Source organism: Salvia miltiorrhiza, chromosome 3 (assembly GCF_028751815.1).
Source record: "Salvia miltiorrhiza cultivar Shanhuang (shh) chromosome 3, IMPLAD_Smil_shh, whole genome shotgun sequence".
Taxonomy (NCBI): domain Eukaryota; kingdom Viridiplantae; phylum Streptophyta; class Magnoliopsida; order Lamiales; family Lamiaceae; genus Salvia; species Salvia miltiorrhiza.
The window spans coordinates 6,235,777-6,250,401 of record NC_080389.1 but is presented as its reverse complement, the minus strand read 5'-3'; the positions used below and the strand labels follow the sequence as shown (position 1 = coordinate 6,250,401).

General features: G+C 35.2%; 1 protein-coding gene across 1 annotated transcript; it reads right to left on the bottom strand.

Moving 5' to 3' along the window:
* Positions 1–7,017: 7,017 nt before the first annotated feature.
* LOC131017234 (pectin acetylesterase 11-like) lies at positions 7,018–9,464 on the bottom strand. The gene is made up of 10 exons (XM_057945961.1): positions 9,265–9,464; positions 9,074–9,156; positions 8,810–8,972; positions 8,652–8,734; positions 8,491–8,577; positions 8,278–8,402; positions 8,129–8,189; positions 7,984–8,037; positions 7,796–7,873; positions 7,018–7,573 (listed from the first exon to the last, which is right to left on the bottom strand). The coding sequence occupies exons 1-6, from the start codon at positions 9,389–9,391 to the stop codon at positions 8,340–8,342; spliced, it is 606 nt and encodes a 201-aa protein (XP_057801944.1). The 5' UTR covers positions 9,392–9,464; the 3' UTR covers positions 7,018–7,573; positions 7,796–7,873; positions 7,984–8,037; positions 8,129–8,189; positions 8,278–8,339.
* Between the last annotated feature and the right edge of the window lie 5,161 nt (positions 9,465–14,625).

Sequence of the window (14,625 nt, the reverse complement as noted above, 5' to 3'; positions counted from 1 at the left end):
AAACCAGAACCAAAACTCTGACCAAAAGCCTAGGAAGGTTTGTTGGAACTGTGGAAAACCTGGTCACTTTATCAATAGATGCAAGCTCCCTAGGCAGAAAAGGCAACCTGTCCCTGAAGAGCCTAATCAAAGTGCCCATAATGTGTATGGGGATGATTGTGTTTATATGATGCATGATTATGATTTTCAGTTCATCAGTTACTCAAATGCTATTTCAAAAACCATGAGCTCCAGTGAATGGCTCATTGACTCTGGCTGCACTTTTCATGTTACTCCATTTGAGCATATGTTTCATAATCTTCAACCTGTTAAGTCAGGGCATGTTGCATTGGCTGATGGTCAGAATTGTGAAATCATGGGAAAGGGTGATGTATGTTTAAAGTTTGAAAATGGAAAGTGTCTCACTCTAACTGAAGTCAGATTTGTTCCCAACTTGAATTTCAGCCTGTTGTCTGTGTCTCAAATTGCTGATAGCATGATAACTGGGTCTGTAGATCACTTGAGTTTTCAGTTTAAAAGGGATTCTGAGCATTACTTCTCTGCACTTAGGAAGGGGAATTTATATGCTGTGCATGCTGAGTCTGTGCCCTTACATGTTGCTAATGTGGTTCATGATGATAAGTCTGCACTCTGGCATGCTAGACTATGACATATAATCAATAAAGGCATGGATATTTTGAAAAAGGCTGGTTCTTTTGAAGATGACAAGATTTCTGACATCATTTTTTGTGAACCTTGCATTTTAGAAAAACATCATAAGTCTGCATTCCCTCCTTCTGTGCCTTATCCCAGAAAACATGTTAGCACTGAAATTCTTGAATATCTGCATGCTGATGTCTGGGGTCCTGCAAAGGTGCTTACTCATGGTGGTAATGTGTATTTCTTATCTGTGATTGATGACTTTTCTAGAAAAACTTGGGTGTTTCTCATGAAGCAAAAATCTGAGGTATTTGATAAACTGTCTAAGTGGGCTGTTCAGATTCAAAACCAAACTAGAAAAAGCATTAAATGCATAAGAACTGATAATGGCCTTGAATTTTGTAATCAGTCTATGGATAAATGGTGTTCTGAGTTAGGCATCATTAGGCATAAGTCAGTCCCTTATACTCCACAGCAAAATGGAGTTGTTGAGAGAATGAATAGAACTCTCCTTGAGAGAGTTAGGAGTCTTCTTGTTGAATCTGGGCTGTCCAAGCATTTCTGGGGTGAAGCTCTTATGAATGCTGTCTACCTGATCAATAGGTCTCCCTCTGTGCCTTTACTTGGTAAATTGCCTGAGTCTGTATTCTGGAATAAGCCTATATGCTTAAAGAACCTGAGAGTCTTTGGTTGTGCTGCTTATGTGCATCAAAATCCTGACAAACTTGAACCTAGAGCTAAGAAGTGCATTTTTCTTGGGTATCCTGAAGGGGTTAAAGGATATAGGTTGTGGGATAGGTCTGTACCTGGGTTCAAAACTTGCATTAGCAGAGATGTTTCTTTTAATGAATTGAGTTTTCCTTGTTTGTTGAATTCCTCACATTCTGCTGCTCCAAGTGAGGTGGAGAACTTGAATGCTTATGACTATGCCAGGTATGAATTTATGTTTACACCTGTGATTCCTTTTGAGGTGGAACCCCAGCCAGACCCTGAACCTACCCCTCCCCTTGAACCATTGATTCCTGAACCCACTATGAATGAGCTTGCTCAAAATGATGTGCCTGTGAATAATAATTTGAATGATTATCAACTTTCAAGAGATAGAGAAAGAAGGCATGTTAGGCAGCCTGCTAGGTTTGATGATTACAACATGTCCATGTATGCTTTTAATGTGTTTAATAATGTGGATCATGCTGAACCTTGCTCTTACTCTGAGGCTGTTAACTCTGATGAATCTGCTAAGTGGCTGACTGCAATGGAATCTGAAATGAATTCTCTGCATAACAATAATACCTGGATTTTGGTTCCTAAACCTGCTGACTGCTCTATTGTTGAATGCAAATGGTTATTTAAAATTAAAAATGAGGTGGAAAATGTCAGATATAAAGCTAGGCTTGTTGCAAAAGGTTTTACTCAAAAAGAGGGCATTGATTATAATGAGATATTTGCTCCTGTTGTGAAATTTACTACTGTGCGCATCATGCTTGCTCTCTGTGCTCATTTCAACTGGGAATTAAAACAAATGGATGTCACTACTGCTTTCTTGCATGGAGAACTTGAAAATGATATTTACATGAAGCAGCCTGAGGGCTTTGTTGACAAGAACTTTCCTGATCATGTGTGCCTTCTCAAAAAGTCATTATATGGTCTAAAACAGTCCCCTAGGCAATGGAACTTGAAGTTTGACCAATGCATGAAAAGCCTGAACTTTGTTAGGAGCAGTTTTGATCATTGTTTGTATCACTTGGGTGGTGAGTCTCCTGTGTTCTTGCTTTTGTATGTTGATGATATGCTTATTCTTGGTCCCTGTTTAAAAACTATACAGCATGTTCAAAAGTGCCTTTGTGAAATGTTTGACATAAAAGATTTAGGGGATGCCAAGAAGATTCTAGGCATGAGCATAGAAAGAAATAGGAAAAACTGCACCCTTTTGCTGCATCAATCTGAGTATGTGAAGCAAGTCTTGCATAAGTTCAACATGTTTGATTGCAACTCTGTCAGTGTGCCTCTTGGATCCCATTTTGAGCTTAGTAAGAAGCAATGTCCCACCTCTGACTCTGATCTTGAAGAAATGAGAAACATCCCATATGCTAATGCTATAGGATCTGTTATGTACTTGATGATTAGCACTAGGCCTGATATTGCATATATTGTTTCTTGTTTGAGCAGGTACATGTCAAATCCTGGTCTCCCTCACTGGGAAGCCATGAAATGGCTCTTTAGATATCTGAAATCTACTATGAATCATGGTCTGCTTTTCTCCAAGTCTGGTAATGGTGTGAAATGTGTTGGTTATGTGGACTCTAATTATGCTAATGATAGGGATAGTAGAAAGTCCTCCACTTCTTATGTGTTTACTTTGTGTGATGCTTGCATTAGTTGGAAGTCTCAGCTACAAGGCATTGTGGCCTTATCTACTACTGAGTCTGAATATATAGTTGCTACTGAAGCTGTGAAAGAAGCAATATGGTTAAATGGTGTGCTCTCTGATATTAATTTTGTTGATGATAAACCTGTGCTTTTCTCTGATAGTCAGTCTACTATACAACTATGCAAAAATCCTGTCTTTCATGATAGAACCAAACACATTGATGTCAAGTATCATTTTATCAGAGATGTTGTTGAAAGGGGAGATGTTATTCTAAACAAAATTCCCTCTGAGTTCAATCCTGCAGATATGGGCACTAAGTGCCTACCAGTTGCAAAGCTGGAATCTTGCAAAAGGACTTTGAACATTGGGCCTGGTTGATCCCTCTGTGTCTTTGTGACAAGTTCAGCCTTTGTGGCTGCTTGTTTCTATTCTTTCCTTTTATTGTCTTCTTGTTTGCTGCATATGCTGAGTCTGCTCTGTACTGTGTTCGTATGCTCTGCATGTCTTCTTTTGCTCTGTGTGTCTGGTCTGCTGTAAGCCCTGCTTTGTTCTGTTGTCTGGTCCTGCTTGTGTCCCTGCTTATTTCTCTTTTGCATGTTGTTTTGCTGCTGTTCTCTTATCTTGAGTTTCTTGTGTGTGTTCTGTATGTTTGTGTTTGTTGAGTCTGTTGAGTCTTCAATGATAACCCTTTGGGTTTGAGAAATGGTGATTTCCCTTGGGTTGGTCTCTGTGGATTGAGACTGAGTTAAATATGCTTAATATTTCTCTCACCCTCTGTTATCTTGTCTTTGTGATAGGATGATAGTAAAAATAGGGGCTGTGATGACAACTCCAACTCAAAGGATGGCCCTTCCTTGGTGACTAAATGATCAATGTGCCAAAGGTGGATATGTGAGGTTGGCCCATTTCTCATTTATCTCTTTTTGTCTGGGCCATCTCTTGGGCCCAGAACCGATCCCATTTCCAAACCCTAGCCCACTCACCCTCAGATATACCCCACCCGAGCCCCACTCTCTCTCTCACTTCTCTCAGCGCCGCTTCCCTTTCCTTTTTTCTTTCTCTCTCTCCAACTTCTCGGCTCATCCACCCTCCCACCGCCCTTTTGCCTTGATTTCTCCAGCGCCTTCAATGGCGTTTTACCCTACCGTTGTTGCCGCTCCCCTTAAAACCCTGATGCTTTCTCATACTGGGAGTACCGTGATTATCAAAGTGAGAAAGGCTCTGCTATTCATTTCAAGTGTTATTATTTCTTTGGTAGTACGGGATTCCCTGTGTGAGTGGAGGTATCACCGGGCTTTCCAGACCATCGGAGCCCTGATTGGTGGTTACCTGAAGTAGATCTGAGCCGCCGGAGTTCTGTACTTGGCTCCTGCTGTTGGTGGCTCTGCTGAGATCTGAGAAGCTGCTCCATATCCACCACCTGGTCTTGATCGAACTGCTGCCGGAAGGGTTGCCGAGTTCAGGGGAAAATCTGAGCCCCACCGTGTCCCGAGGACACCTTTTCCCCTCTCTGAATTCTCCTTACTTTATCTTCTTTTTCTTGTATCTTTTTACTCTTTTTCTTTCTCTTATTGTGCAGATCTGAAGCAGAAGAGGAAGAAGGAGCGGAAGACGAAGAAGACGAAGAGTCAAGTGCTTGAGCACGAAGTAGGGAAGACAGGAGGTTCGGGAATCAAGAGGTGTAACCCTGGCTAGGCGAAGATACCCAACAGCTTCTCGAGCACAAACCAAAATTCTCGAGAAGTATTACAGCGAACGACGTGACCTAACATTGATTCAGTCACCGATGATAGCATCCAACTGAGGAGAAACTGATCGCGTCGTAGCCACAAGGAATGAGCAGGATTTGTTATCGGAGCTGCATTAGATGGAGTCGGAAGAAGAGGTGGTGGTGCCATTGCGGGATCTGTGATGTAGTCATAGAAGCCGTGAGCACGGATTGCCGACAAAGCTTGCGCTCTCCAGAACGTGTAATTCGTTCGATCAAGCTTTAGAATTTGGGGAAAATAAGGAAGATTAGCAGCGGAAGATGAATTCTCCATTGAAGAATGGAGAGAGAGAACAGAAGAGAATTGTATGAAGGATGAAGAGAGAAGAGCAGGAGAAGATTGTATGTAGACGGAAATAAGGATCGAGAGGATGAATCTGGACTATTTTTTGGCAACTAATACCATGTTAAAAGTAATAGCAAGCAGGAGGTTTGAGAAGTGAGAGAAATGATTTCATTTGATTGAATGAATAATTAACAACCGATTCACACATATTTATAATACCGCAGACTACTAACTGACTAACTAATACAAGCTGACTCAGCAAACTAATTAACAAGAAGCTAACTAATCATCTAACAACTAAACAAACAAGTAGACTTCAATATAGCTGATCAAAGCTTGACGTCCAAAACTTCAGCCTGGTAATCACCTGCCAGATGCTCGAAAAAAATCCCAACAGAAAAGAAAAACAGACCTACAGAAGCAAAGAAACAACAGACGCACATAACCTATTCGACAAATGCCAGAACGAAAATCAGAACAAAATCAAAGAAGAAACGAATAGTAGATTGCGCCGTGGATGATCCCAAGGTTAATGCAACAATCAAGCAAAGTATGTACTCTCTACCAAATTGGGAATCATTTGTTTTGGTTAGATACATTTGAAAGATTCCTAGTTTTGATCACTTTTAATTAATTTTAAGTACCATTTTATAAGAGAATTAATTTTCTCTGGAGTGTGAAAAACAGTGATGTTAGCTGAATTAGTTATTAAATACGAGTATTAATTAATCTCAAATTAGAACTTAACGGTCTTAATTTGAGTCTATTAATCACAATTAGTATTAAATTGTGACGCAAAGAGATAATTAAATCAAGCTCATTTAAATAATAACAGAAGAGTGGTTTGTTGTTTCAGTATATTTATGTAATTAACGAGCCAGCTATATGTCGGTTCTACATATAAATATGTAATTAAATTGAATTGAAACACATCTAGCTTTGCCAAATTAGTATAAATACCGAGATCATACATCATTTAACAAAACATCTTAAAAGAGAATATTTCATCAAATACTTCAATTTGAAATATAGTTGAATATCATGATTCAAATCTTGATTTTCCTCGTTATTAGTGGAGCACTGATGGTAAATGAAACTCAGTCGCACCGAATCAAATCGGCCTATTCAAAACAAGCTGATTTAAATGGCAAAATAAAATTTTGTGACAATAACCAAACGGGAATCTCTGAGATTTGTTGTTACAGGCTTGCTGATAGCATTTGCGATACTGATTTCCCTCTAATTTATCATGATTGTTGTGTTGCCTTTCAAAATCTTACAACAAAGAGTCAAAATGAATTTCTTGAGGGAGCTAGGGCATTACCTTATTGTCAAGGGGCTTATGCTTTAGACATTTCTTGCTAGCTTAGTGCTTTAAAATTACTGCGATACATGTAACGTCACAATAATCTTGAATAAATAATAAATATTTTTTTTCTTATTTTAAATATTCAAACATTATCTAGTGTATTGTTAATGTCGATATTTGTTGTCATATTAATGTAAATATTTCTTCATAAGATAAGACAATCACGATTATAATTTTATTTAACACCTAATTCCAAGAACCAATTTATGTTTAATTACACAAATATTAATGACACCAATTCATGTAACGTCATAATAATCCTTAATAAATATGTTTGTTTTTTTTAATGTTTGGGCATTATTATTTTGAACTTTTATATTTATGTAATTACAAGAACCATTAATTAGGCAAATATGGTAACCTTATATTTATACACTGTAATATATATATATATATATATATATATAGATATATGAGTTGAGCAATTAATATCTTCCGAAATAATTATCTCATCAAACTATTTGAGTAGACCAAATATTGGTAGATTCGTTGTAATTAGAAATGGAACCAACACATTAATTTAAATGATATGTAAGAACTAAAATTTGGCCCAAATATTTGATGCCCAAAACACTAATAAAAGTTGCAATTAATTTCATATTAAAATTCTTAATATATATATATATATATATCAAGTAGTACAAAACTCTCGAGAAGCAGAGGGGGTGATCAAGATAATCGAATTCCTATCGAAATACCAATCTCCAAAGGCCTCCAATATGGTCTGCAAAATTTTTAATAAGAAAAAATATTGTAAATATTTTGTATGAAAAAAAAAGTGAGAATAACATAAAAAGTAATTAAACTCACCAAATTTTCCAATTTGACTGTGGAATTTGGTGACCAATACTGCTCACGATATGCCACTGAGTGTGCGAAGCATGCGTCTATAAACATGCCTCTTGAAGGATTATAGGGGAGATTATTAATAGTTTGGAAAAATGCACCCCCAAAATCTGTGTTCAAAACTAAATAATTAATTTCATGTAAAAATAATTCTTAAGTTTCTAATACTAAAAATAAATGTATATTACCATTCAATAATTGTTTATCAGCAGTTGTACAACTAATGTTTTTCGTCACACATGATTGCCATCTTACCCCCTCAGGAGTAGATGGAGGCACCACTCTGCTTACAACCTAAACAACATTTAAATATTAAAAAAAATACTATTTGTGAAAAATAGTAAACCTCTATATATATATTGTAATAAAAATTTGTCAAGGATTTAATTTGTTGTCAGAAACATTGTTATATTAGTCAGCTATAATATGTTAACCATTTCAATAGTTTGAGTATTTTGTTTTTTATTTTTTATTAAATTTCATGAAAAAAAGAAAGAGAGCTGAGAAAGTACATACCTGGAAGTAATCAAATGCACTATTTAGTAGAAATAGTGGAGTTTGAATGTCCCCGACTAGATATTCGGGATATAGACACTACAAAATTTAGAAAAACATGTAGTGATTATATATTCAAATATTTATCAGAATAAAAGAGAGAATTTTTATTTATTTTTAATATAATATAATAATCATATATCACTTACCAAACTCGGATCTCTTGTTTTTCTGCATTTCTCAGGCAATAAGCTAGATATATTCTGCAACACAAATTATTTCATATCATTAATTATTTACATTATTTAAAAACACATGTATTCAAAAAGTTTTACAAGAGGGCGATCAACATACGTGGAGCTGGATGGTCGAGGCAAAAAACTGGTCCCTATAGTCGGCATTCGCCACATTTTCACTGTTTAATCAATAATAATAATAAAATGTATTAACACATAGAAATTAAATAGTTAACATAATTAACAAGGAATGGTATATATTCTCACGCTCGGATGAAAAATCCGGCATCGGAAAGGCATTTCACCCTGCCGACGTTAGGGAGACGTGCTCAGAAGCCATCGCAATGTAGTATAGTTGCTAGGCCTCCGGCCGATCTACCGGAAAGAATAACCTGCAAATAAATAAATATCTTGTAAATTAAGTAATTAATTTAGATGTGATATTGCAATTAATTAAAAAAAAATCATTAATGACCATACATTCTCTCCGGCACCAATTCCCTTAGCCAAAAGTTCATCCACGAGAGCATCGAAATTCCTCGACCCTCTGAATTGAACTATTGGTCCCTGAAAATTTTTATATTAATTAGTTAAATAAATATATTTAATGAATTAATTTAAAATTTTATACTACAACTTACTTGACCATCATCAACTACAGTGTCTCCGAGGAACGATGCCTGGTCACAGTAGGTCACGTAAATCCGGTTCCAGTTGTAGAAATCTACAATAATGCATAAAAAACATTATAATAAAAAAACAGTGAAACACATTTTTGATAAAATAATTAATTAATTACCCGGATTTATGGCTTCGTTTTCGCTTAGAATGCCGGTGAAATCTTCGCTTTTGCTGAGAGTGCCATTCGAATTTGGAATGTTACTCCAGCTTATTCTGCTATTCCCGTAATATTTTTGAAAATTGCCTCGACAGGCGGGAATGCTTTCGCACCACCCGCCTCCCTAAACAAAGACGAAATTAATTAGTTAAACATATATAATCAAAAAGCTATATAATTAATTAATTAATTAATTAATTAAATGAAGAAATTAAGAGGAAAAACATTGATATATATGAGCCAATTTCGGGCTCCGTCTCCTGAGCCCGGCACCAGATAGTATCCGTCTGGTGAGCCATCAATGCAGACTGAAACCAAAATATTAGATATATTATAAAACTAGTAAATATAATTAAGTTTAATTAGATGTTGAAATAAATTAAAGTAAGTAAAAATTATATATGAAGGAATTGAACCTGTTCCTTTTTGAACAGCGTCGGGCAGTGGGGTGAAGGGGACCTTGTCGCATGCCGGCTGCACCCCCATGGCGCCTCCGACGATCACCAAAATTGTCGCACACACAATCATCCACATCGTCGCCATCACAATAGCTCAGAGAGAGAGTCGAGTGAGAGTGAGAGTGAGAGTGAGAGAGAGATAGAAAGAGTTGTTTGAGGTGTGAAGAATTGTGAAGGGATGCAGCATTATTTATAAGCAGAAATTTAGTGTATCTGTTAATTAAAGATGTATGGCGTGATAGATAGATACCGAACTTCATTTGAAAAATCTTCACACCATCAATTATTTCACCTCCTAACTTTGAAAATTGTCACCATCGCTTCCATTTCCATACACTAATTAGATTATTTGAAAAGTACATTAAACATTAGTTAGATAGGTAATTACTGTGATGCATATGTATCCTTTTTTAGAGGAAAGAAAAAATGTTAGGCTTAGATGAATGGAGGTTCTGTTGATGGGAAAGAAAAAATTGGTAAGTGTCTAATTGATATTAAAATGTCCTGTTCGGTATTTCAACAAACACTTGATGGGCGCCACCTTAATTTTGGTTATTTGGCTTCGCCACATTTGCCTTTAATCCTTACTCGAGCTGAGCTGAGCTTAGCTCGTTTAGTAAATTCAACAATCACTTCTTGTGCAACTATGGCTCCACTCGTGATTGATTGTAATGTGGCTAAAAGTGATATCAAACCTATTGATTAGGATTTTTCAAATCTATCAAAACAAAATAATTTTTTTTCCCAAGATGTATTCTTTTTTTTTTCCACTTATAAGATAGTATTTAAATAGGATTTCATCTAAACAAATTAAACTAATGATTCCCTAGATGCAAATCTTTTCACTAGTGTTGTTGGTTAGTGTGGCAATTTAATTTATTTAATAAGCATTTTTAGCGTTAAAATAAACCAACTTCAATTCGGCCTGTTTGGGTTTGGGTACATGAATCGATGGCACTTCAGTACTTCACGAATCAAAACTACAACGTTTTGATTATAAATTAATCTTCAAAAAATTAAAATTTATATATTAGATATACTTCACCCATTCTACGGCGGACGTCGTTGGAGCATTTATTTCCCGGCAATTCCCCGACGGACTACCGACGGAAGAATTACAGACGACAATTTAATATAAAATTCAAACATTAAATATTATAGTCTGTTTATTACTATTTTTTTTTTTTTAATTTGGGTTTAGTAAATGTGTGAATATAATAAAGCTTTCTTATATTTTTGTTCTTTCAATTGCAGTTTAATTTCGGAAAAAAATTGGAACGCCCAGATTTAGATGTGATCAGCATGCAAGTTTTTTGGACGAATTTCACACTTGCATTTAGATTTCTATTTTTACAGACATTGATATTAGGCAATAATTGTTTATTAATATGACGAATATGATTCAATTAAAGCATTAGTGGATTATGATTTTAAGAAATTAACTCTATCACTTATTAGGAACTCTGGTCATTGCACATGGATTGCAATGGTGAGAATTTCAAATTTACGAGTCATGACATTGAAATTGCATTCATAAAGTTTGGTACCACTTACTAATTTAAATATGAATTATTAGAATTCACACACTACATGTGTCTTAAATAATTCGTATAGTATGCCAACAACATAAATAGAGTAAATAATTTGACTCATTGACTGGTACCAAATGATCATAAATACTCAAAATTCTCTGAAATGGTATATGACTATTTATTAATTGAGACTTAAATTCAACTTGTCTTGATTTAGTAATAAAAATTCAGCTATTCACTTTAGATATACTTAATAATGTCCATGAATTGAAAACAAGTCACTTTCTTTAAGCAGAAATTTTCTTAAAAAAAATGTAGGCAAAAAGTTATGGGCATTCAATTCTTGAAAATTGAGCATGACTTCAAAGAGTCAGGAATATACGAAAAAATATTAGGTTTGGTATTGTGAAAGAAAAAGAATAACCTTTATGAAAGAATATGATCTCGTTACTGCTTTTTTTGAAGAATTTTTTCTTTCATTTTTTTTTTTTTTTGAGAATTTTTTCTCCTAACATACTCTTTATTGGAAAGAGGATCACATTGCAAATATAGATCAAAATGAATATAACTTGTACCGAACTTCATGTTTCCAATTCATGTTTTCAAAGATTCCTAATCATTTTATTCATCTTCAAATTCTATATTTAGACGACGGTTTCCCATATTTCAATCGTGATTTTCTTATTTTTATAATGATCAAAATTCCTTATTTCTTATTTCTTGAAATTACATTAATATAAAAGTACAAAATAATAATGCCCAAACATTAAATAAAAATCAAATTTATTAAGGATTATTAACGTTACATGGATATACATATAAAGACAATTATAAATACAACAGGACAAAAGATTGTTAGTGTTGCTTCGTCTGGAACAAAATGTTGTGCAGAGTGTTGGAACAGCACGCACAAAAACACAGAGTAAACAGCAGCGGAAAACTTGATGTGACGCACTGTGTTTAGGAAACACACCAGTGCACACAGAGAAATATTGCAGCGGAAATAAAAATGGAAGACACAAAGAGATGGAAAAATTCTTCAAGTTATAATTTATAACTTGAAGACGCCTTATGGCAAAATGACTAAATGGAGAATGAACACTCACGTTCAATACCTTTACAAGACTCTAGGTATTTGAACATTAGACACTCTCACTAACAAACGAAAACTGGATTCAAGAGCTATACTCCGAAATCCGACGAAATCAATGAATGCTATAAACGATGTTATCCTAACACTCTAAACAGCATTCGTACACAGATCACTCAAATGACTCGATTTTGATCTTCAGACTTCGTGATCTGAACTGAGACTTCTCCTTGGTATATATAGGCATCTCAATCTTGCTTTCCAAGGCTTGAAGTCGTGGCTTTGATCATGGATGAAGTGGCCGTTTGATAGTTATTGGATTTAGTCCACTTCTCCCTTGATTTTAGGAGCTGCCAACAAGCTCCTCTCTTTTCTCTCTCTTTATCTCCACTTCCTCATTTTTAGCAACTGAAACTCTTCCCCTTAATACCTTCGTTTACAGCTTCAAATCTCAAGTCTTGACTAGGTCAGTTTCCTATCAACCAAAGACGTGAAGAAAGAGCAAAACAATAACAAAGCATTTGTGAGTTTAATTTGGAGTTAGAAAAATAACTCCAACAAACTCCCCCTTTTTGCCTTTCTTCACAAAACACATACACTCTCCCTTGCTGTAAACTCCCCCTGTATACATACTCTCTGCAAAACAACGGTGAAGAAAGCGCAAAACAAAAACGATAATGTTGGAGTACATGTGAGCATAACACACACGTTAACGCACACTAACAAAGATAATAATGATGGAGTAAGAAAATATACAAAAATTTACTATGATATGGGCATCAGAATCAATTCCCAATTGTGTTTGCAGTCATGCATAAAGAATGGGTAAGATTTTTGTAGTAATTGTCAAAATCAATTCGCCAAATTTAGTCAAAGGAGAATTAATAATGCATGTGATATGTCTATTTCATGGGAATGAATTAATGACAGCTTTTACTTTCACAAAAAAAGAATTATTATGGGCTGCTTCATACGTACTCTATTAAATAAGGACTGCTTCATATAAAACTTTCATCAATTTTTTTTATAGAAGATTCGGTTTGTAATTAATTGCACTATTAATTGATTCTGATTATGCAACAATGTCAATTTACCCCCAAATTATTATAGAGTATTACATTCATGACATAATTACGTCGAAGAGGATATTTAAATATTAATTAGATACCTAACATTTTTCTTTCTTCTATACATATGCAACACAATAATTACCTACCTACCTACTCCCTCCGTCCCACGAATCTTGCCACGTTTTTCTTTTTGGACCGTCCCACAAATCTTGACACATTTTCAAATAAAGTAATAATTATTATCTTCTCTCTCCCACTTCATCACTTTTATTACCTACTTCATCAGAGGCCGATTGTATTCTGTGTAAGGAGCAGACAAAATCCTTTGAACATTTGTTCTTTTCATGCCCAACAACTATAAATAGTACGCCTTATTATCTTGGCTTGGAAATCAGTCCGCTCTTCATACTACAGCACAGGATCACATGCTTTCTTTCACAAATCTCGGGAAAAAAAAAGACACCGCTCTCGTGTTATGTATCTGGATTTGCTCAGTTTGGTGCATTTGGAAAAATAGGAATGCAAGTTTAATCAAGGAGTGTGGAAACGGGAAAAAGTGATAGCGGAAATTAAGTCAAGAGTTTGGGGGTGGAAAATGGCATATAATGTGTCGACACACACCACTGATTTTAGATCATGGTTTTCTGAAGCGAAGATGCTTGTGTAATTTAGTTCTGGGGTGGATTTTTGATGCAAAGATGCTGATGTGAATTAGCTCTGGGGTGGTTTAATGGAGGGGTAGGAGATGTTAGATCCTTTTGTTTTTGGTTCTTTTCCTTGTTACACATTTGCTGTATCTTTTTTTCGAGCAAATGGTATCTCTGGTACCGGAGCTTGCTTTTGGTTATAAAATTCTCTTTCCTGATCAAAAAAAAAAAAAAAAAAAAAAAACTACACACTTAAAACACTAATCTACGACTCCTTAATTCCTGTGTCGAAACCAAACGTGTCAAGATTCGTGGGACTGAGAGAGTAATATCTAGTATACTTTCCCCTACAAATTAAATTTCCACCACCCGTGACTACCGTACAATTTTAATCAATCATATATGGATACTCTGCAAAAGAATCTAATTAGTGTATGGAAATGGAAGCGATGGTGACAATTTTCAAAGTTAGGAGGTGAAATAATTGATGGTGTGAAGATTGTTCAAATTTAGTTTGGTATATATATATGATCTGTCAAGTCATATATGAATTGAAAACAAGTCATATATTCCTTTTGTAATATTGCAATGTCTCTTTCCAATAAAGAAGGAGAAAAAAAAAATCTCCAACAGTGCTAGGTAGCGAGTCGCAATGGGGAGTGGTGTCGTTGGACAGCGGTGCGCTGCAATTAAGATGAAGAAGGACAACAGCAATGGAACGAGTAGCAACAGCAGTAGCCGAATAAATCCCTAAGACAGGATTTTCTTGTTTTTTTTTTTTTTTTTTTTTTTAAATTCAACAACTATATATGGTTCCTCAAATATATAATACTATATTAAATAATATATATGTAGTTATCAACTATCCATAAATTAGGTGTTAAATAAAAAAATTTTATTCACGATTTTCTTATTTTCTGAAGAAATTATTACATTAATATGACAACAAATATGTACATTAATAATTTCATACAAAAAGA